The sequence below is a fragment of the Pecten maximus genome, chromosome 15 (genome assembly GCF_902652985.1).
Source record: "Pecten maximus chromosome 15, xPecMax1.1, whole genome shotgun sequence".
Classification (NCBI taxonomy): Eukaryota; Metazoa; Mollusca; class Bivalvia; order Pectinida; family Pectinidae; genus Pecten; species Pecten maximus.
Window position 1 is genome coordinate 10,832,840 of NC_047029.1, and position 25,610 is coordinate 10,858,449.

The 25,610-nt window shown below is 33.9% G+C and overlaps 1 protein-coding gene across 1 annotated transcript in view; it reads left to right on the forward strand.

Moving 5' to 3' along the window:
• LOC117344015 (leucine-rich repeat flightless-interacting protein 2-like) overlaps positions 1–21,065 on the forward strand; it is a 37,851-nt gene extending 16,786 nt beyond the window's left edge. The window contains exons 4-12 of the mRNA XM_033906610.1: positions 383–490; positions 1,035–1,205; positions 4,323–4,415; positions 4,820–4,976; positions 5,680–5,729; positions 6,239–6,347; positions 6,852–6,931; positions 8,625–8,729; positions 11,926–21,065. Coding sequence (XP_033762501.1) covers positions 383–490; positions 1,035–1,205; positions 4,323–4,415; positions 4,820–4,976; positions 5,680–5,729; positions 6,239–6,347; positions 6,852–6,931; positions 8,625–8,729; positions 11,926–12,033 — 981 coding nt within the window. The 3' untranslated portion in view covers positions 12,034–21,065. The remainder of the gene's footprint in view (positions 1–382; positions 491–1,034; positions 1,206–4,322; positions 4,416–4,819; positions 4,977–5,679; positions 5,730–6,238; positions 6,348–6,851; positions 6,932–8,624; positions 8,730–11,925) is intronic.
• The last annotated feature ends 4,545 nt before the right edge of the window (positions 21,066–25,610 follow it).

Consider the following 25,610-nt stretch of genomic DNA (forward strand, 5'->3'; position numbering starts at 1 on the left):
TTCAACTTAAGGGATGCAAAGTCAGGTTGCACTAATTTTTGGTTTTTGCTGAATATTCCTGCTGGATTTCAGTTGCAACTTTGAGGGATTTAAAATTACTTAGATATGCCTACTTATACAGGTAAAACTATAGAATTTTATTAGTTTTTTTATTAGAATGAAATCCCCATATTGTGGAAAAAATATCTATTGAAAAAATAAATTGTGTTTGCAGATATTTGAAAAAAATTTTTAAAGAAATGAAAATGAATTTTGATTTTTTAGGTGAATGTGGGAACCATTAAAGAAAATTTAATTTTGTAGGTTACTATTACATCAACTTTTGACAGATGCTTATTATGAATACAAATTTTAATTAAAACATAAACCTCTCGTGTTTCAGAATCGAGATATCGGGCGGCGAGGAAGTGATGATTCCAGCCACTCGGCATCCACCATTGACGATATGGAGGGACCCAGGGAGATGAAGGATATTGCTAGAGAGCTTAAGGTACTTACATTTTGTATGTGTCCTCACCGGAGTAAGATAGAGATGTTTTGATTGTTTTGGATTTGATACATATAAAATCCACAAGTTTATCTGATTTAAACATCTCATATTCCTGTGTGTGGGGACAAATGTGCGAATATAGTCATGTCTATTTTGATTAATTAGATTTGAAAATTATTAACAACTGACTTCTTAAAAATATGATGATGCTTGGTCAGAGGTCATGTGTAATGTAATATGCAAATGATTTGAGCTTGGGTGTAATTTGTAAATAATTTGAGGTCAGGGTATATGGTAAATATAAAAATGATTTGAGATTGGGTATAGTATATAAAGTATAATGTAATATAGATAAAAGAAATCCATCTACTTTCTTTATATTTTTACTGCATTACGTATTTCTGGTGTTAATATGGATCATGGAGCATAATTCACTGGTTTATTTAAAATCATTTTAGAAACTTGGTAAGCTAAAAAAAGGAGGTCATATTATTCTACAAAGATTTTAGAAGAAGATGGTTTCTATGTTCTGTGCTGATTTCAGTCTAAGTTACGTGAGATGGACGAAAAGTACAAAAAGGCTATGATGACCAACGCTCTTCTGGACAACGAGAAACAGTCACTGGTTTACAAGGCAGAGCTCCTCAAAGATCAGATGGAAGAACTGGAGGAAACACTGGTGGAAATACAAAGGGAGGCTAAACAGAAAACTAGGGTACATATCGTCTAGACATTACACAGGGCTTTTAACATGATAGTTATTTTCTATTTTAAATATTTTGGTTTTGTTTACTGACAGTACATATATAAAACTTGATGTGTTCTCACAAGGAATTGATTTTTGTGAGCTCCGTAGATCATCTTTAGATGGTATTGTTTTGGTATATGTATGAATATTGATGTAGGAGATAAACATTGTCTCCCCTGATAATTATCACCCAGAGGCCTACATGTGTATGTATTGTCTCCCCTGATAATTATCACCCAGAGACCTACATGTGTATGTATTGTCTCCCCTGATAATTATCACCCAGAGACCTACATGTGTATGTATTGTCTCCCCTGATAATTATCACCCCAGACCTACATGTGTATGTATTGTCCCCCTGATAATTATCACCCAGACCTACATGTGTACGTATTGTCTCCCCTGATAATTATCACCCAGAGACCTACATGTGTATGTATTGTCTCCCCTGATGATTATCACCCAGAGACCTACATGTGTATGTATTGTCTCCCCTGATAATTATCACCCAGAGACCTACATGTGTATGTATTGTCTCCCCTGATAATTATCACCCACAGACCTACATGTGTATGTATTGTCTCCCCTGATAATTATCACCCAGAGACCTACATGTGTATGTATTGTCTCCCCTGATAATTATCACCCAGAGGCCTACATGTGTATGTATTGTCTCCCCTGATAATTATCACCCTGAGACCTACATGTGTATGTATTGTCTCCCCTGATAATTATCACCCAGAGACCTACAAGTGTATGTATTGTCTCCCCTGATAATTATCACCCAGAGACCTACATGTGTATGTATTGTCTCCCCTGATAATTATCACCCAGAGACCTACATGTGTATGTATTGTCTCCCCTGATAATTATCACCGAGCGACCTACATGTGTATGTATTTTCTCCCCTGATAATTATCACCGAGCGACCTACATGTGTATGTATTGTCTCCCCTGATAATTATCACCCACAGACCTACATGTGTATGTATTGTCTCCCCTGATAATTATCACCCACAGACCTACATGTGTATGTATTGTCTCCCCTGATAATTATCACCCGAGCGACCTACATGTGTATGTATTGTCTCCCCTGATAATTATCACCACAGACCTACATGTGTATGTATTGTCTCCCCTGATAATTATCACCGAGCGACCTACATGTGTATGTATTGTCTCCCCTGATAATTATCACCCGAGCGACCTACATGTGTATGTATTGTCTCCCCTGATAATTATCACCCCGCGACCTACATGTGTATGTATTGTCTCCCCTGATAATTATCACCGAGCGACCTACATGTGTATGTATTGTCTCCCCTGATAATTATCACCGAGCGACCTACATGTGTATGTATTGTCTCCCCTGATAATTATCACCGAGCGACCTACATGTGTATGTATTGTCTCCCCTGATAATTATCACCGAGCGACCTACATGTGTATGTATTGTCTCCCCTGATAATTATCACCCAGAGACCTACATGTGTATGTATTGTCTCCCCTGATAATTATCACCCAGAGACCTACATGTGTATGTATTGTCTCCCCTGATAATTATCACCCGAGAGACCTACATGTGTATGTATTGTCTCCCCTGATAATTATCACCCAGAGACCTACATGTGTATGTATTGTCTCCCCTGATAATTATCACCCAGAGACCTACATGTGTATGTATTGTCTCCCCTGATAATTATCACCCCAGACGTACATGTGTATGTATTGTCTCCCCTGATAATTATCACCCAGAGACCTACATGTGTATGTATTGTCTCCCCTGATAATTATCACCCAGAGACCTACATGTGTATGTATTGTCTCCCCTGATAATTATCACCCAGAGACCTACATGTGTATGTATTGTCTCCCCTGATAATTATCACCCAGAGACCTACATGTGTATGTATTGTCTCCCCTGATAATTATCACCCAGAGACCTACATGTGTATGTATTGTCTCCCCTGATAATTATCACCCAGAGGCCTACATGTGTATGTATTGTCTCCCCTGATAATTATCACCCAGAGACCTACATGTGTATGTATTGTCTCCCCTGATAATTATCACCAGAGACCTACATGTGTATGTATTGTCTCCCCTGATGAATTATCACCCAGAGGCCTACATGTGTATGTATTGTCTCCCCTGATAATTATCACCCAGAGACCTACATGTGTATGTATTGTCTCCCCTGATAATTATCACCCAGAGACCTACATGTGTATGTATTGTCTCCCCTGATAATTATCACCCTGAGACCTACATGTGTATGTATTGTCTCCCCTGATAATTATCACCCAGAGACCTACATGTGTATGTATTGTCTCCCCTGATAATTATCACCCAGAGACCTACATGTGTATGCAGAGCTTATTATCAACAGTATGTGAATTAAGATCATTTATGCTGCAAAACAAAATGTTGAAAAATGAAGGGTAGCGTTTATATGTTTGTCAAATTTAACTGCCTTATCAATTAGAATTATGGGTGAATAAAAATGATATTCTATGATTTATGTAATAAGCGCACTGTGCACTAACAAAATGCATGAAAGCGTGCACTAAATAAGATCATGAATTGGAAAAAGTTATTATGCAAAATTTGGGTGGAAAAAATAACTTTTTCATTTACATACCTTTATGCAGCAAATATAATCCGGAGTCTTTGGTTGACAGACTGAGAATTATATTGGCATAGTAAGGAAGTTTTCATATATTTTAATTAGTGGGCACATCCTCTTTTCTTGAAAAAAGGTAGGGGTGCCCTTATAGGGCAGGTACACTTTTTAGGTTGAATATCATATTTTTCTGTCAATGTGTGATGTAAGTGATGCACTGCCAATCTAAAGAAACACCAAACACCTAATTATAGTTACTGAATATCCTATTATTTTATTCAACCTGTCTAAACTCTATGTAAAAGAGTACGAAACAGTAGAAGAAAAAAGCTATATTTGACCTTGTTTCTGAGTGAGAAAATTAAATGTTGTTAAGGACATTAAATCGTACCGGTATAGTGTTCATTGTGAACCAAATCCATCCTCAATATTGATGATGTACTTTTTTCCTATCTTTTCAGGAAGTAGAAATGCAAAAGAGAGACATGAAGACTTTAGAATTTGAACATAATAATTTAAAATTACAACTAGAGGTTAAAGACAGACTTATACAGGTAAGTAAGCAGATGTTACAAAGTTTAGACGAGTCAGGTGTTAATTAAACAGGTAAGTAAAGTCAGGTGTAAACCACTTACAAAGGAACTCTCTAAGAAAATCTCCTGATTGTTTCACTTTTTGTATGACTCATCTATATTTTGATGCAGAACACAAAATCTGTCATCGCACCATAGAAAAAAAGTGCCTGTAAATGGACCATTATCTAAAAACATGTAAAATATTGTGTACCTATATTGTGTCATGACTTAAATACATTAGATACAATATCAAAAATGTCTAAACACATCAGTTGTGTTAAAAAAAGGTGATGAAAAATCATTTTTAATTATGATGATGAAACACTTTACCCATAAGACATCTTTGAATTTCAAACCCATCTGTGTTTTACGTGCTGTTACAGGAAAGTGGTCTTGTGATATTATCGACGGCGGAGGGTTCATACACCTTAGAGAAGTGTACATCTGTACCCAACACATCGCCTGCTCCGGCTTTAGGAAGTCTACTTATATCAGTAGAGGCTGCCGATATTTTAGACAAGGCTGGAGATGGGTCATTAGGTGGGTTAATGAAGGAACAAAATAGCTCACAGTAATATAAATATGATAGACTTTTGTTTGGTAGGCAAGAACCAAATAGTATCAATCTGTCTTGTTTTCTATGTCTGAAAGCTTCTATTAATATCAGATTGAATATGAAAATCACTTAATTTGGACAGTGACTGAATACAAAAAATCACTTAATTTGAATAATGACTGAATTTAAAAATCACTTAATTTGAATAGTGACTGAATTTAAAAATCACTTAATTTGAACGGTGACTGAATATAAAAATCTCTTAATTTGGACAGTGACTGAATATAAAAATCACTTAATTTGGACGGTGACTGAATATAAAAATCAGTTAATTTGGACGGTGACTGAATATAAAAATCACTTAATATGGACAGTGACAGCTGTTCTTTTGTTGGAGATAAAAAGAGAAAGACAGAAAAATGAAAAGAAGACTTTTTCTTCTTGTGTTATATGTTAAGTTATTTTCATTTTACTTTCCAGGTAAATATATGATACAATAATAGTCCCAAAATAATTTGTCAACAGATAAAAAAACAAGTGATTTAACATAGAAAATATAGCAAAGTATTGACAAAAGGGATTGGACAACAGGCTAGGTCTATGATAGTCCTTTCATTTCCCATTTCTTGTTAAAATCTTTGTTGAAATTAAGAAGGAAATTTCATTATTTAATGTTTTCTTCAACAGATGATAAAATTAAAAAGTTTGCAGAAGAAAGGAATGCGTTAACTAAAGAGGTATGCTTTTCATCAGTTAAATTTCTTGACAAAATTATGAAAAATTAATAAAAAGCTTTTACAATTGAGACATCTCAAGAACTGATAAAAAGCTACTGTACAACACATGTCAAAAGCTGATAAACAACTTTTGCATGAGATGTCTCAAGAGCAACAGAAACTCAATAAATGTATATTTTCAACAGTATGTATATCAACTTCTGGAGTAACACCTGATTCAATTTTGATGGGGATCATTCAGTTTAATAGGTTCACAATTGATATTGTATGAACAGGTCATTAAATTAAGTCAATATATGGTAACATCAAGTTTCAGTCAATGCCTATTAAGGTCAAAGGTCATTCTTGACCAATTTAAAAAAAGTATGAGGTAAATTTGAGCCCCCATTTCACTTTGATTGGTCCAACAGTTTATGAAAAATAAATATCATTAACATCTACATTAATCTGTTGAATGGAAACTTCACATTATAGTTATTTTTTGTAAATTCTTGACACTGTTTTTCCAGATTAAAAAATTACAAGCTGAAGTTGAGGAAGAGAAGTCTAAACGAGAGCATTCGTCTCCGAAAATTCCACAAATTAATGGTCCCGAGATGCAGTTGTATGAAGTCCAGAGTAAGTCACTGCTGTTGTGTCCGTCATTTAGATTGACAAGTGGAATTGCTGTAGTGTTAAACATATAAATTACGGATGTAAATTTCTATTCTGTGATATGAAGTTGTATAAATCTGGTAGTGTCTCACGTTCTGGTGGAAGTCAAGATCGGGCATAGAAAAATTTAATGTATAGTGAGTTTAACAGTATTGACCTCCTTCATGTAGTAGGGACTTCCCTTCATAATTTCAAGAAAGACGGTCTTGTTTCTTGGGTTTGGACTGAAGATAAGTTCTGATTTTGTCAACATTTCAAGAAACCAGCCAGTCTATGCCACAGTGAAATATATAGTGACTAATAGATACTTTTAAGACTTTTGTCTACTAAAATGAAATTATTGAATAAATACATTTCTCCTCAAACCATCTGGCTGTTTCGGTTTGAGAGGTGATATGTAATAGTGAAAATTGAATGAGGTTCAGTTGTCAATATTTTGTGTTGATGAAATATGTTTCTTTTTTTAAGGAGAAGCTAGTAAACAGATTCACGAATATAAACTAAAACTACAGAAGGCGGAACAAGACATAACTAATCTAGAAGGAACTGTAAGTTGTCTGGTTTTCACCATTTCTCGCAAAATATTTTCGTTTACTCTGCATTGTCACTATAACCTTGCCAAACAAAATAGAAAGTTATATAATTATCAGATCATAATTCTCACTTGGTTTAGTGACACACAAAGCATTGTTCATGACGTCACTAAATGAGTCATTTTGTATGACGCCACTACATTAAGTGTATTTTTGCCATCATAAAAAGTTCTAGCTGGGATTAAAAAAAATTAACTGATCAATGTAACTTGTAAGAATTTATGTAGCTAGGTTGTATAAAAGGTATAATGCATTGATTAAATGGTGTCATATTGTCCTATTATTATCGCTGGATTGAAGACAGGTTGAATAACCTTTTTCACCATTTCTTGCAAAATAAGACTGAGATCAGTTCTTTCAAAAACATGAATTTGACCTCATTAAAAAAAAATCTTTATTAAAACAATCCTTTTTTAAACATTGAATACATAATATATCTTTTTCAAGTCCAAGCCAAGTATCCTGTCCCTAGCTAAAGGAAAACGAAGTACTGTTGAACAATACATTTTCTGTGGAAAACATAGCACAATGCATAAATTTATAATCCAGAAATTTCAGTTATTTTTTGAAAACTGGAAGGGGGGCGGGGGGGGCGGAGTTATATTATCCTTCCTCTCTGTTCAACTTGTATATATGTACATAATGCCAAAGTTTGTCAGCACTCTAGCGGCTTCATTCTTCGTGGGAGTTTGATTTAACTTCACACAATGATAAAGAACCATGATATCTGGAACATGTTCAAGCTTCAGGGTTTTGGGGTCAAGGTCACTTACTGTTTTAGTGTGGGCCAGTAGGGGACATGTATTGCTTTAGCAATATCCAGTATACTTGTTAATATGGGATTCCTTAACTGTAAAACAGCTGATGTTTATCCAAACAGCATGGTGTAGTGACATTTATTTTGTGTTATAATTGACTGGTTAATTATGATTGAACGCTGATGTGTCTTATACTACAATACATATCATTTCTCAGTTTAAGTTAAAGTGGGGAAATCCCCAAAGAACCAACGTCCATTCAGTGTAGTTTGCATTAATATTTCTCAGTTTGTTGGGGATCTTTGATTAACATTATAAATAATATTCTATTTACATTAGGGTCATAGAAATCATTGTTCGTGTGATATTTTGATGAAATGCATTAGAAAAAAGCTAGCATGTTTTGTATCTGGTTGCAGTTTTGTTTATTGATGTTTAAATTTTATGTATCTGAATTAATAGGAATAGCAAAAGTTTGTTTTTCCAATTTCATGAACATATTTTATCTGTTTATACATGTATTGCCATTAGAAATAATTTCTTACTAACACATACTGAGATCTGTATGTTTGATGATTAGTAAAGTCTTATATATGTATATATTTGTTTTATATTTGTCAACTGCTCTAGATATATATTTTCACTTTTTATTTTCCATTAAGAATTTGAAAATGTATGAGCTTTTTGTAGAATTGACATTTTTTGTTCACTATTTTGTCAAATACATGTATTTAAAAAAAAAAAAAGATTTGACTGAAGCTTGTGCAAAACCGTATTAAGCATATTGTGAGTTGACTTAAAAAAGGAGTTAACAATTGATATTTGGTTTGATTTGCATTGGTTGTGTACTGTTTATATGATTTTCTCATTTTATGACTTGACAAATATAGGTGACTAGATTAGATTCACAAGTAAAGAGGTATAAAACTGATGCTGAAGAATCGGAGAAATTAGAAGATGAACTTAAAACAGAGAAACGGAAATTACAAAGAGAGGTGAGTTTAACTATGAGTAAAACTTGGCTAGTGTTCCACTGCCCTGCAGGTAAGTATAAACCTGGGTAGATATGGTGATCATCCTATGGCAACAAACGAGGTCCTTCTAGGACTTGTTAGTGATGTTAGGGACATCATACAGCTATTTCCGTCCTTCTAGGACTCGTTAGTGATGTTAGGGACATCATACAGCTGTTCCGTCCTTCTAGGACTTGTCAGTGATGTTAGGGACATCATACAGCTGTTCCGTCCTTCTAGGACTTGTCAGTGATGTTAGGGACATCATACAGCTGTTCCGTCCTTCTAGGACTTGTCAGTGATGTTAGGGACATCATACAGCTGTTCCGTCCTTCTAGGACTTGTCAGTGATGTTAGGGACATCATACAGCTGTTTCGTCGCAGGACTTGTCAGTGATGTTAGGGACATCATACAGCTGTTCCGTCCTTCTAGGACTTGTCAGTGATGTTAGGGACATCATACAGCTGTTCCGTCCTTCTAGGACTTGTCAGTGATGTTAGGGACATCATACAGCTGTTCCGTCCTTCTAGGACTTGTCAGTGATGTTAGGGACATCATACAGCTGTTCCGTCCTCTAGGACTTGTCAGTGATGTTAGGGACATCATACAGCTGTTCCGTCCTTCTAGGACTTGTCAGTGATGTTAGGGACATCATACAGCTGCTTCGCCCTTCTAGGACTTGTCAGTGATGTTAGGGACATAATACAGCTGTTTTGTTGTTCTAGGACTTGTCAGTAATGTTAGGGACATCATACAGCTGTTTCGTCCTTCTAGGACTTGTCAGTGATGTTAGGGACATCATACAGCTGTTCCGTCCCAGGACTTGTCAGTGATGTTAGGGACATCATACAGCTGTTCCGTCCTTCTAGGACTTGTCAGTGATGTTAGGGACATCATACAGCTGTTCCGTCCTTCTAGGACTTGTCAGTGATGTTAGGGACATCATACAGCTGCTCCATCCTAGGACTTGTCAGTGATGTTAGGGACATCATACAGCTGTTCTGTCCTAGGACTTGTTAGTGATGTTAGGGACATCATACAGTTGTTTCTTCCTCCTAGAACCGTCGGTTATTCTGAAGCGATAAAGTTTTGTTGCCTTAGGGGCTATTGTGGAAGTTCAAAATTAAATAGATCAAAAGGAAATGTCACTGTCCAAGGTAAACGTTCATATACATTAAAATTATCTGCTCTTGGGTCAAACAAATGTCACAGAAAGGGATACTTGTGATATTTTAAAGGAATGAGTTTGTGATTTCATTTCAAATAGATTTTGTTATGGTAAATAAATGGATGGTTTAAGCATTGCCGTTAAAGTAGTCTGTTTCCAATTATTTAGACAAGCACTTCTGAGAAAGTCTTGTTGATTCTACATTTTTTCTATTTATGCATGATTTTATATATCAGTAGGTAGATGTTTTAAGGTTAAAGCATGGGCATATGTGATGCTAGTCCTTGCAGTTTGAAAGTTACGTTTTAGCATTCAATTTTGTTCATTTATTAAAGACAGCATTATACAGTCAATAAATGAGTGTGGGGAAAGGAGTCACTTTATTGTTGCACAAAGATTTAGATATATACATTTATGGAGAGTTTTGATATAGGCTTGGTCAGTTGTCCAATGCAGTTGTATTATTCATGTAATTTAAACATTTATAATATACATCAGTGATAATTAGTTTCAAATTACATCATCATTTTCCATTCATACCAAGTTGAAAATCACTTGTAATGTTATGCCTGTTAAAGATATTGATAAAGTATGTATTAGTGTTTCACAACATCGACATAGTTCTGGTAAAATATTGCATTCTGTTCTCTCCCATTATCACAGGAAATTCTATATCATATGCTAATATATATATATACATATAGATAACTACTCGTGTACTCGAAGACAGCAAGGATCATGGAATTCCAATTTGTTGATGAGGGCTGGGCTTGGTTAAGTTGTTTTATATCAATTCTAGGCATCCAGTCGTATTTTTCTTCCTAAACATTTCCATAGAGAGTGTGAAACTTCAAATAATATTTTGTTAATCAGTATACATGTAAGCCAAAGGGAGATAACTAGTACTTTCTTGACGTCATAACACCAAGTGGAATTTGTTTTAACCATTTTGAAGAAACAATGAGGATAACTTCTTATGATACCTGTTATAAGTAATTACAGGTAAATCATTGCAAAGAAAAACAAAATATAAATCTAGAATTTTGTTTAATATGTGAACATACTAGTAAACTTAATGCAAATAGCTAATAAAATCAGTCTGTCTTTTCACATTTCTTTTTCATCCACCAGTTACTGGCCCTCATGAACATGTTCCTTGTTGGTGGACCATTCCACAATCTAATAAGTTGATATTACAGATTTTGAAACACATGAAGTTATCATTTGTTAAAGTAGTAATTCAGAGAACAGCAGAGTGAGAAAACCCTGGTCTGATGGCCAGTAAGTTTGGTCTGTAGGCAAATAAATATTGTTGACTACTTGCAATTTTAACCTGTCCTTAACCTGAGTAAGTTAGGATGCTACCTAATTAAAATTAAGTTTAATTGGACCACTATATTTCACCTTTGGACAAGTACTTTTGAACCAAAACTTGCCTGAGTGAAGGACCAATGATGCTGAGTTTCTTCCCACCCTTTTCAGGCTTTAGGATGTTAGGAGATTGTAATTGGGTTTGACAAGAGTTGTGTCCCTTACCTTTTGTTTTAAGAAGTTGATTCTAAATAAACGCTCAATAATAATGTTCAAGAACATGGTTTGCATTTCTGATCTAATTGACGGGTAATTATTATGCTTTTGAAAAATACTACAGGTGAGAATTTTTCTGTTAAAAACAAGAGACATTTCTCTCCCCCGAAAAAATCAAGGATGGCCGAGGGAGAAAATGAGTAGAGCAGACCTAATATCAAGTCACTAGTGACGATACATATCACAATGTACAATTAAATAAACCAATGAGTTCAGCTGCCGAAACCCAGTCCTAGTTCTGATGTACATGTTGCAAATTTTCATGTTTCTCCATTTCTCAGAAAGAATAGGAGCTACAGCAATGTAATTTGTTATAGTGTTGAATTATATGTACAACAAAAAATTTAACGAACATAGAGATTAGAAGTACTATGATCCATATATTTGGCAAAAAAAAACATTCTTGATATTTATCTTTGCAGTTACGAGAGGCACAGAATCATGTGGAAGAATTAACAAATTCCAATAAACACATGCAGAAAAGACTGGAGAAAATGAAGCAAGCACGGAATGCTTTAGTGAATCAGTGAGATGGCCTGCTGGACACAAGGATTGGTGAACAAGGCCTGGCTTATGTGTGATTCCTGTGTGCACACGTGTCAGTAGTGCTGCCGTCTCTTACAGAGAGTTCTCTCTGGCGACGTAACTCGACAACTTTGTGATGTGTACAAATTTTGGCTGAGTTCTGTGTTGCTGCGGATCATTTTAAATGCTTCATTCACCTACAGAAATGGCCATCATTTTCTTTTTTTCCTTGTTAACTGTTAGTATGAAGTTTGCCAGTGAGGTTATCTTATAATGCTTTCGATTTATATGGCAAAATATGTGGAAACTATCTGGAATATGAACTAAGTTTTGACTGAGTAATCGTCGTCATATTAAAAAGTACAGTAAACCTCTATTTTTATCTGATGGATTCTGCTGATAGTAGGGAAAACATTAATGCAAGCTTTTGTCAAAATTGCCTTTATATTATTATCATCCATTCTTATTTTCAAATTTCTCATTTTGAAAAAATTACCACATGCGCAGATATAATTTGCGAAAACATTAATTTCACTTTTACTTATGTTTCAACAGATAGATATCTTGCCATATTTATGGAATGCAAATAAGTAACCCATTTTAATCAGTGGTTTTTGTTCGTAAGAATGAAATATAGACAAAACTGATAATTTGAAAAATAAACATTGTACGGTACCTACCATCTATTTCATAAAGATGTCGGCTATATTTTGTGCTTATGAATATTGTAACAAACTCTGTGCTTGTTGATTTGATTCTTGCTGTTGATCACTGCTGTATGATGATAATGTGTTTATTACACAGGAAAAATGTCTTCCAATATTGCTACTAGTTCATATCAAAAACATTTAATCTTCACGATGTTGAGTTTTTGTGCCATTTATGATGAGTTTAATTGAATTTTCAGAACTTTGAGAAAATTAACAAATGATGGTCGCATTATTATAAAACCCATTCATTCAAACCGTTGACAACTAGTGCTTGTTAAAACAAAATACAGCTGATTTAAAAAATGTGTAGATACTCTTTAACAGAGACGTCAATTTCTCACTGCGTGTTAAATTTGATTATTGTGGTTCAGAGATATATTTGTCTTTTGGCTAACAAAAATCACTGATTGACTTTGCTTATGTTGTTGTAGGCTTCTGATGATGTTATATGAAGCAAAGCAATAAACGTTCACAAATTTATATTATATATTCATGATGGAATGGCTCAATATTTGAACACTGAATATTTTATTGGAATATTTATTTATTCATTAAATAGATAATTCTGCAAATATTTTATCAGAATATTTCATAATAGATGTTTCCACATTATACGACAAAAAATGTTTATATATAATCAGATTTAGGCGATTTAATGTGAAGAATTGCTGACTCATGTATTTAATCAGTCTGACTTGTAGCATTGTCATTATAAATTCCATACACCTGTTTTAAACTGACCTATAGACATGTTATATTTCTGTGAACTATGAAAATGACAATATGATTGATAAAAATGTCATTATGAAGTGATCTTGTTAAAATGTTGCAGAATTGGTAATTTTTGTATGAAATTATGCATACACTATAAGTATGGCAATACTAGAGGTTTTTTATCCTGTGGTAGGGTCATCGTAACGACCGAGTTATGTAACGATGTTGTCTCACTGAACATTACTGTAAACAAGAGCATTTCCCTCACAATTATGTTACTTTTAAGATTCTCGATACAGGCAACTTCTCACTTCATTAGTATTTTCGAGATTTCTATTTGCCATATATATCCTGTAATAAGCCCTGGGGACCAGCACATACCGGTTGTTGTCCAGTGAAAATGCACATACTGTTGATGCAAAGCAGTGTACATGTATGGACTATTTGTAGGGCTTTAAAATAGCTTTTGTTATCATTTCTACTGGCAGTAGACATGTGTGGATCTATTAGCAGGCTTATTGATGGGTAAATATGGTAAGGAAAACTGTTAGGAATTGAAAACAACAAGTATATTTATATATATACAATATATATATAATATAGATACCAAGGTATACTTTCACGAAAACTAAAAAAAAAATGTAATAAAATAAAATTGTATATGCCAATATTAGGGGCTTGCAGTGGTTGATAACATTTGATATATCGTCTTATTTATAGAAACTAAAATTACAAAATTCAGAATATATTTGATATATTTTGGATATATTGTGTAGTTATGACATAAATCATTCATCGTACATCATTACAACTGTAGTTGATATAATTGAGCTGATTCTCATTGAAGTTTCACCTTACAAATATGTCATAATACCCTTCCCTTCCGCCCTATATAATTATATAGTATGTATATGTTACATCAGATATTTACAGTAGATGATGTGCGACTGACATCCTACCATGATATGTTTAAACATTCAGTCTTAAAATTTTAATATCATTCCTCATATTAATATTTGCACTGATTATTTGAAAGAATGTATGTTGTGAGTTCATATTAAAGTCAAGTAGTCCTGTTTTACATAACGTGCTTGCAGCCAAGCATTGTATATACTTCACAATACAGATTAGTCGTTGGGATATTTGATGAATATACACTTTTATTGTGCGAAAACAAGTGTAAGAATTCAGGGGGAAATGTACATGTTACAGTTTGGAAGTACAGTAGTTAAAGAAAAGTTTATTAAAATAATTTAAAAAACAACAAAGTCTTCTCCATATAATAGAGGCATACATGGACATATGCTTCCTGATATTCTAAGAAATGTCTTCATTTAAAGAATTGAAATGAATTTTGTGGCTTTTTATTTCAACTCTATAAAAGTAACTTAAGATTATCAGGAAGACTGGTATAGAATCAGTATATTGATGATAAAATATAAACCCTGGTTTCCAAAAAATTTCACATTTAAGATACAAAAGATTAAAAGTGACTTTGTTGCTTAACTTGAGAATTTTGCACAGAGACAACTCGGCAATAAATTACATGTAACCAGCTGTTTGACCGGTATAAATTAAAATTATCTGGGAAATATTTTAGATTGGTCATCTAGTAATATGACCCACTTAATCTAGTGCTATTATTTTAGTCTTTCACACAATTTACAGATTAGACTTGCATTGTAAGATCACTCATTCCTGTCTTAACACCAGATTGTCCATTTTTTCTCAAAAATATTATACTTTTTCTGAAAGCAGTGAGTAATGTAGAAGTGTTCCATTCATATGTACACCAGCATTATTGAACCTGTGGTCCTTTTGTTTTGCAGACAAATAATAGGTTTGGTCTAGAAGGAGAAAGATCTGATTATATTTGAGATGTTGAGATAGACATTCTTTCACAACATGAAAATTTTGTAACTTATTTCATAAAAGTATCTGTTAAAGTCATTTGTTCCCATATCCAGAATCAAATGTTTTGATGATCATAGTAGGATTGGTTTGAGTATAGACCCTCACGCTACTGTAGTTTAACAGAAATACTGTTGGAAAATACTATCTTGCTCAATGTTTTGAATAATATATCATAAAACTAAGACTTACCTTATTAATTACGAAAATTCTAAGTGTCCGCAACTATAAATAACATCATACCCGGTATGTTACTGCTTGTAAGCAGATTACTGCGTGGACTCGCCATCACTCACACCCACGTGACTCCATTTGGCTATCTCTGTGGCATCGTTTGAAAACATCAATCAGGGTAAAAACATGTATTTATAAAACATTTTTTATGGTATACTTATGTTTGTGTATCTCAGTTTGGAAAGTCAATGTTTTGAAATAACATGTGTGGACGCTAGGATGGGAATTTGTGGCAAGTCCCTTTGGACTTTTGGATCATTAGGGAAAAAAAAATTTTTGGAAGTGAACTTTGAAATCAAAGTTATTGATACAAAAAATAGACCAGGAAAATATCTTAGCTTTGTTACAGCAGTAAAAATTCTGCCAGACTGATAACATTTAAACTAAATACAAATATAGAAAAAAATGACTAATTGATGCTTTTCTTTAACAACATTGTACTTTAATTTGCTTTGATATCTCTTTAACAGCCACAAATTCTACTCCTCTTAATTTATCATTAGAACATAATCCTTTGAGGAACCCAATCCTTATTCAGTCTTCTGGAATTTGTTTATAAAACAATAAAGTAGAGTTGGTAATTATTATTGAATACCTGGTACTCAGTAACTTCAAAAAAAAAGAAAAAATTAATTTGTAAAAAGAAAATGATGTGTTCTCAAACAAGACCCTGACAGTGTGGAGAATGTTACTGTACAATGTTGGATCTCACGAGTGTAAACATTTGTCACATATCATATGTAGTTGAGTGTGTATGTGTTTAGATACCTAGGTGATTGTGTGTATTGTTTAGGAGTATTGTCCGGGTGGTTTTCTCTTTTTGTGTATTGATTATGTCCAATTACACCAAGTATATTTTACTGGCAGTAAAACCCCGTATTTGATCGTAGATTAAACAGAACCATCAGTTGGATTGAAATCCAATTCCTTCATTGACAATTTTATTTCGAAGTATTGGGAGTAAAATTCAAATTGGGAATGAAAGAATCTAACCGTGATGTTTCCTTTAACTTTTTACAATATCGGAAATAATGAGTTATTTTAAAATTAAACATGAAAGGAGTTGTTTTAAAATGAAACATGCACAGAAATTTCATGTAATAAAAAGATGCTATTTTTATGAATATTTAGGTGTTGAATTACAGTAACTGTATTGGATAGTATACTTTTATGACTAATTAAACTTATTTTATGGATTGAACTTTGAAACCACAAGTACACTTATTCACATACAGTATCAGCGATATGGCTAGGCTTCCCTCAGCGATACAAAAAAACATAAGTTGTAAACATAGGATGATATAATATGCATGTTGGTATTCTATATTATTCTTGTTGGTGTAGCAGTGTTTACACTTTGCATTTTAGCACCTGATTTAGCAATATTTCTACAAATTGATAGAATGTAATGAAAATGTGTGATGTGTTTGTGAGATTTGATGTGCTCCCCTCGATCATTTCTGGTGATTTCAAGTCTTCCGTCTTTTATCAAGGCTTTTTTGTGCCTGACTTGTGGACCTATCTTATGGAAGGCTATATATGTTTCACAAAATAACTAACAAATTTACCCTCTCCATACATCGTATACTATAGAATTTATTTACTACTCAATAAAAATCAGTCATGTTTGTTATCATTACTGACCAGCACTGTTATTGTAGGGGATTTTTCATTATCATATGAAATTGATTTTTTGTTATTCAATACTTGGCTGATGATTGTGTTACAGTATATTTCCTACGGCGTCTTAGATAAATGTTTCAGTACATAATTCTCCCATACAAGTCATTTATATCTGATAGGAACTGTATAATGTGCAATATAGTCTTGCCTTATTTAGGCGATAAACAGATTTCTGAAATTCCACAAAGAGCCCGATACTAACCTGATTTTGTCTGGGAATGTTTTGAAGTATAAATAACATATTGTATGTATCCTTCTAAAGACTGGAAGTGTTAGGAGATAAAATGTATCTAAAACTACCTGTATGATATATCGTATATATATAGAGGTTACGCAAAGAGTGGTTGTTGGATATGAAATTTATTTCACACGAGTATGTTATTTTTTTAAAGTTATAAAAGACACAAGCTTTAACGAATGTCTTTTGTAACTTTTGAAAAATAATGTACCAGTGTGAAATAAATTCCATTTCCAACATCCACTCCTTGTGTAACATCTATAGAAATCATATTATATTGTAATTGCTTAAAATATGAAATACAACAATATTGACCATTCAAAGTAAATAGTTAAGTAAACTTGGTAGACACTTAATATGGATGTCTTCAAGACATCTAATGAAAAATTCAATATTTTCCGTAAGTTATAAGGCCCTGCCTGTTAGATACAAAATATATTGGGAACAATATATTTTATTTTACATGTAATGAATTCCATTTGCTCAAACAACATTATCTCATCATATGCTGGCTCTTGTGACTTGAACAATAAACTCAAAAGAGAGATGATCTATGATGATACGTGTTAATGAATTTTTTACTACTTTATTAGTTGTCCGTAAATTTACGAGTCATTCCCTTGAATATTTTAACACCTTATAGCTCTGTGTATGGGCTGATAAAGCCTAATACTATTCCTCCTTTGATTTTCAGATTGTTAGGAATTTCATTTTATGCATTTCCTGTGACGAAAGCTTGTAAAATCTGTACATTAAAGTTTATTTGTATAGATAAATGGTGGTACACAAACTGTATTAAATCATCCTCACAATCTCTCTTTATTTATACCTCTTCTGAGTTTTGCTGATTAAATTGTTTAGCTTTAAGTATATATTATATAGAAAATTGAGGCCAACAGTGAAAACTGACATTACCATTTTTAAATTGTTTTCATATTTTGTACATGAAGTCATATAATGAAAAAACATAATTTTTTTGTTGTTTATGATAGGATAACATTTCCTCTACCACAATTTTACCAACATTGGTCAAGAATGATGCTTTCCAGTACATATGCTTATCAGAAATAGTTTACTTAATACTAGCTCTGGTATAAATATAATGTAGTAAATAAGTGACAAAAATAGAAAATGTGATAAACATAGGAAGATAGTAAGGTTTATATTTTGAATATCTTTTCTGCATCAAAGTTGCTGATTTTTGTTACATTTCACTGAAGAGCAGCTTACTTATGTAAATGTTCTACATAATGTAAATTTAACATCATCTTGTTTCAATTTTCAGTATATTTGATTATGATAATAGCTTGTTATAATTAAGTATGGGTCATAGATACCCTACAAACAACATTTACTCAAGATTGTTAAACAGTTACTAATTGATGATACTGGTTAGTTGAAATATGGAGCATTTACATTAGAAGTGATGATAGAAAATCTGATGATAATTTACAAGTGATAAAAATCTGATGATAATTTACAAGTGATAAAAATCTGATAATAATTTACAAGTGATAAAAATCTGATAATAATTTACAAGTGATAAAAATCTGATAATAATTTACAAGTGATAAAAATCTGATAGATTTTATTTTTTCCTTTAGGTTATTTTTCCTTAAGGTTACTTTTCAAGAGGATGATATTTATGCATATAATGAAATACTCTACACACTTAAAATTAGTTTACATCCAAACTTTTAAGGGATTTTTAGGATTTGACAAAAAGTTAAATATGATTATCAGGTTGCAGTGTTGAACAACATGGAAAGAATTTAGTATTTAACTATATGACAGTGATTTCTTGCAATGAAATTTTATTTTAAAAACGCATCTCAAGATACCTGAATACTTTACTATTAAGTTGAACCCAAGTAGAGAAAAGTTTCATTTCATCTTTGAAATTGTTCCTATCAGGTTACTTGTGGTTAAATGACTGTCATTATATGACGTTACATAGATGTTCTAAAATTGTTTTTTTGTTGTTTTTTTTTTTTATGAATACTTTGTATGCCTACATCTTCAGTCACAAAACAAGGTAAATTCAAACTTTGCACTAAAAATTTGGAGTATATGTATACAAGTTCTGGGAAAGCTAAAAAAAAAGTGTTATGTAATAAGAGCTGTATTGACTATACAAAGATGAAGACATTTTTCTTTTTTTTTTCTTTTTTTTTCAAAAATAATAGGAAGCATCTGTCCTTGTTAAAATTGAACCCCTCGGAACATTACCAGTATACTGGGTTTCTGGTATTCAGCATAAAGATCATCAATGCATTTTACTTGTACAATTCTTTAGTTCAGAGAATTTCATTATCACTACCATCTACCTGAATACTAACCAAATATACCCACCCCGTGATAAACAGGTAGAACGGTTGACAATTCTACCACTTACTTAAGTCTGTATGAGAGCTAGAACATTTTAGAATTTGATGCGAAATGAAATAATGTGATTTATCATGGCTGTAAGCATCGTTTTCTGTGAATCATCACCAGTAGCCCAAGTCAATTGCTGTATCATTGGCTAGTAACAATTGTTATGATTTTATACTTGAATGGAATCTGGTTTTCACATTTACCTATATAAAACAAGTTTGCTTAGATACTTTATTGCTTTTTATGGGCTTTTTATGGACAGAAAAATCTGCTTAAAATTTGTTAAAGACAGAAAGAAAAAATTACAATATATCCCTGCATTCCTAAAACCTCATATCCCCAATGGTTTTATATGTAAATATACAATTTTATGTCTGAAGTTTGAGGGAAAGTTACTGCCCTTTATTGCCAGTGAAGTTAGCTGTAATGATAGCGATATGTGTTTTAAACACAGAACTTTTGTATACATGTGTTCTCTTGCTCTCTTATTTAAGAATTCCAATCTTAATAAAATATTAAAGTTTGTAAAACATGACATTTGATTCATGATTTGTTTCCATTTATCGAATTGCTTGATGACCAGAATTAGGTCCCAATTTGTCCTTAATGAACTGACAATGGTCAAGGTATGAGATATGTGATCGTTTCACACAGTGTAATATCTTTTCTGTTGAAGAAATCTTGGTGGTGTTCTTGGCAGTAGTGCTGGGAATACCCACTGTTTGAGACATAGGTTATGCCAAGGACTTATTTGAGAAACCAATGTACTTGGTTTTTGGTTGATATTTGTTCTGTACCTTACGGAAAGTCTCAAAATCTTGTGATAATGTTAGAAACATGAATTTTGAGAAAAGGTCTCCAAAAGTTGTGATAATATGTAGCAGTTTTTGAGATCGGTTACATTTGTTATGGATGGGGGTCATCTCAAAACCTTGTCATAATATTAGTATGCAGCATTTTGAGATTACCTTTGTTGTGTAAGAGTGTGATCTTCAAAGTGACGTCAGTATAGGGTGGCTTTGAGATGCCCCCCGACTGTCAGTATAGGGTGGCTTTGAGATGCCCCCCGACTGTACCCGTGTGTATGACTGTAACATGTACTAAGAAAATGAACCTGATGTGTGAAGGGACATGCAATGCATGATTAAAGTAAAACATGTTTTACAAAAGACAGTTTTATTTTTTTGTTTTCAATGAGTTCACCAGGACAAATATCACATTTTAACTATAACCAGCCAGTTGAGCATAGATTGTGTACCACAAGCCAAAGGATCTAATTTTGAAAATTGTAATTGTGTTTGTGACAGATCCGTAACAGATTGAGATCAAAGAAGTTAAAAGGCAATTTTACAGTGCTATCCCACTGAAATGCCATAGACGGGACAGTAAGCATTGCACTCTACTTTGTCACATTACACCGACAACTCAATAGCCAGCCCTTGTCGTCGCCAAAATACAACTGGAAATAAGAATCAATAAATATACAACAATTCCTTTTGTAGATCAAGGAACAGAATAAATAATTCAAAGATATGTCTACTCGTAACATGTTGGCGCCAGTGTCACCGTTTTCTTCATATAACTATTTACGACATGGGAGTTTGACAACGAAATACATAGTAGAATCGTTAGCGCCGTGCAATCTTAAGCTTTGAATGAATTGATTGCTATGGATTTTATCATTAAATTGTGTGTTGTACTCATATTTAAAATATAACGCAAACCAATAATAAATGTAAATATAGATATTTATAATACATAGCTTAAGAACAGCTGAAGTAAACAAGTAGTTACTCTGTGTAAACCTTCCGAGGAAGCGAACTCATTATTTTTCTAGATGTTGGCTCCGCCTGTAGAGCAGAACGACAAGCAGAACACAGCAGGCAACATAAGGTCCCAGTTTTGTATCTTTAGGAAACTTTTAACTTTGCTCACCTGTTTTATTTTCAGAATATTTTTTGTGCAGATCTTGGCACAAAGGAAAAAAAGCGAATCAGGCAGCAAGCGTAATCTATACCAGCCCTCTCCCGGAACAGTACATACTATCATTATGTCAATACACATCTATATATATGTAGTTATACATTGGTGTATAGAATAGAGAGATATAATTATTATGGTTACAGGATAATATATCGGATCATAATAAGGTCTCTAAATTTCTATTATTGCAAAATCAAAATTTCTCAAGAGAAGTTCCAAGGATCAATCAGCTGGTCAACATTATTACTGGTGGATAATTGGTATTAACGATCTTGTATACCGTATACACTTTATTTAAACGAATCCAGATTATAGCCTGTTTTAAAGCTAAATACGAAAATCAAAATTACGGTTAAAGGAAACCCTTGTATCATAAAATCTTATCCTATGTTTTATACTACATATCAATTACCTCGCAGACTACATTCCTAAAATATTAATAATTTGACAAAATTTCCCCAATCTGGATGATCTGCATTTTCAATATCGACGGCCTACCCAAATTATTACATTGTTTGTATCCTGGGGTTATCGCCCCGTGAACAGCCAGGGTCATTTTGAGGCTGGGTCTGCTTGTAGTAGTTGGTGACCACCTCATTGAACAACGTACGGGAGGCCTGTCGCATGCCATCCAGATCAATTAGGTTAGCGTGTCTTGCCCAAGGACACAACCACGACAGCGCAGACAGGCCAGCTTCTCGGCTTTCCAAGGAACAAACGACACTGGTAGGGAGGGTCGAACCACGACCCTCGGATCTTCACCTGAGCTTACGCGCACTGTCATGCCTGCCAATACAACAAGCAATTGATGACGCCAAGCGCTAAATTGGATCATTAGGAAATCATGAGGTGTGGGCTTTCCCGTCAATCAAATAATAGAAGTAAAACCTGATGATCGTAACAAACCTATTTAGTGCTTTTAAAGTAATAGATTTCCCCGAGTGAAAGATCCAGTCAATATTGCCTTTGATGAAGGTCGATATCAATAGAAAAATGTGTAAGTTGGTCTACATTGAGTTGAGCCAGGACGCAAACCCCAATCCAATTTTGGGTTGATTGTAAATTGTCTGACGTTGACAGATAACACGCACAAATTAGTACAGACTACAATATAGTACTGAATCCAGGTTATACAAACATTAGCAGCCGTGGTTATTACAGCTACAACGAAAACAAAATACCGACATGAAAAAACGAAACCGTAATTCTGACTCGAAATCTATAAACCGGGGGGGGGGGGGGGGGGGGGTTCCAACAAAAACACAGATCTACATGTAGACCCATCGAAACCTACAAGGAAATTTAGACCAGGTGTGGCGGAAGACCTAGCGTCTGTTGCTTCCTCGACGACACTGTGCATCATTTAAAGATTGTGCATACAGATGATGGTATACTTTTAAAGTGTTGTCATAATGAAGTGCGGTCAAGGCAATGTAACCGGTGATATGATACTGACAACGTGTAATTCAGTTATAACTGTCACCCGTATAAAGCTGAGGGTAACACAGAGAGCTGTAAGTACCAGTTTAAATTACCTTGCTAGACCTGGTCAGAAAATTAAAAACGTCCCCCACTCAGACGCCATTTTTAGACTAATGTATAGTTTTGGCAAGGCGGTAATTAAAACTAGCTAAGAGTGGAGAGGATAGAGGAAAAACATAGAATGAAAAAAAAAAAATTTTAACTCGACAAAGAGGATACCCACACTTGGTTTCCGACATGTTGTAGATTGCAGCAGGGATATTAATTTCTCAAGTCCCAATCTGCAGAGTTTAATGGAACACAGTCTAAATATGAGCTTTAAAACCCGAAACGAACGGTGCTGTACTTTGGTCAGATTTGTTTTAACAAAGGACTAACTAGGAATTGCTTGGTGGCGAATCTCATGCACAAACCTACGGTATCTGGCGTCAGACCAAATCTGGTTTTCTTATACAGAGTTTGAACTAACACTAGCTAGAAAATTATTGCTTTTATTGGGAAAAATATGTGTTCGAACTATCCGTCGATTCGAACTGACATGAGGTTTACCGTTTCTGAACAAATACTATTCAATAAACACTTATTATGAAATTTGTATCATTTTTCCCGTTCGTTCTATTTATACAATGAACTACTTGTATAACGAATTAAATTTCCAGGCCCCTTGAAATTCGTTATAAACGAGTTTTACTGTATTGATAATTTGTTTCAACGTAAAGTTGATATTGAAATTTTCGAAACATCTTCAAATAGAATTAATTTTAAATGAGTATTCTGATTGAAGTCTCATAAAACACGCAATTTGCTTATTTCATACTCTTAGATTATCTGTGATTTATCGTGTGCACTCTCACGGGCTGTCAGTGTGAATACCACAAATTGTCGACGTGAATGCTACTCTCTAATGTGTGGGTATATCCATATCTTGTGATTATTCTAATCCAATATAAGACAGGTTTTAGTGTAAACAGATAAGTGAAACAGCCTACGGCTATCCATAATGGCGACGAATAGCTCATTCCTCCAATGATAGTTGTCTGTTGGAAACAGACATCTTCAAATGCATGTCGGGTAATTGGAAAATGATACATCCGATAATCCAATGCGCTTTATAGGGCGCGCCACGCAGGTCGAAGATTGTGGAAACAAGAGAATGGTGACGTGTTGACAAAACCATAATTCTAATTCAAAATTGACGAAACGAGATCAAATTGTGAACAATATGTGTATACTGTTGGAAACGGTAAAGACAAGTCGACCGAGAGAGCACTATTTGTTCATGGTTATGACAATAGTATGTTGGTCGATCCTGTCTTCAAACTAAACAAGGGTGCTATCAACCAGGAATTTAAATGATTTGCGCGAAGCCGCCCCTAAACACCCTTTGCATTGTCATTTGTCTATTCCTAGCTCTTCCAACAAAAGAACGAAAGCGTTCCTTCAATTTGGCAAAGAAGAAATTTCACATTTATTTTAAGAAACATGATGTCATTGACACATTGTGATCGACATTTGTGGTCAAACGTTTTATGTTTAATTAATAAGTACACAGATTTTAGATATGACGTTGGAAATTTCAAATGTATAAGACGTTGCTTCGGTGTAATTAATAACTATATTATCACTATTAAAAAATTAGAGTTTTGTACCTATTTATCATTTTGGTGTATGATTGACGTGCTTGCTTTTGAGAAGCCTCAAATGACAAGGTTTCGAAGTTCTGTATTATGATAAAATAAAGCAATCCATCACCGACCCAATACATTTGTATACCTTGTATTTGCATACGTCTATTTGTGTTCGTAACTAATAAGTATAACTTATCGCTTATTGATTTTTACCGGATATCACACGACTTTTTGATATCGATCAACTTAAACAGTCATGCCAGTCTTACGCGCTTCACGTTCTATATTTGAACTAAACCCAGCTTTCTACAACCACCTTTCGAGTAATGGCCAGATTTTGTTTGATATGACGCTTAATTGTTAATGAATCAACAGTCGTCCTGTCTCCGGGAAGGCGATATGGATTTTTAGTTTGACCGTTGACGGTCAGATTAGAGATAAATACTTAGATATGTACCTATACAATTAGGTGATTCTCCTAGACAATACCCGTTATGGATTTCGTACTTGGTGTATGACTACAGATGGCGTGGCAGTGATAACTTCACCGGCGTAAACCAAACAATTGTGCGAGTTTAGAATCCTGTCACGCGATGAACCATCAGTCTATATTTGGTGTCGCT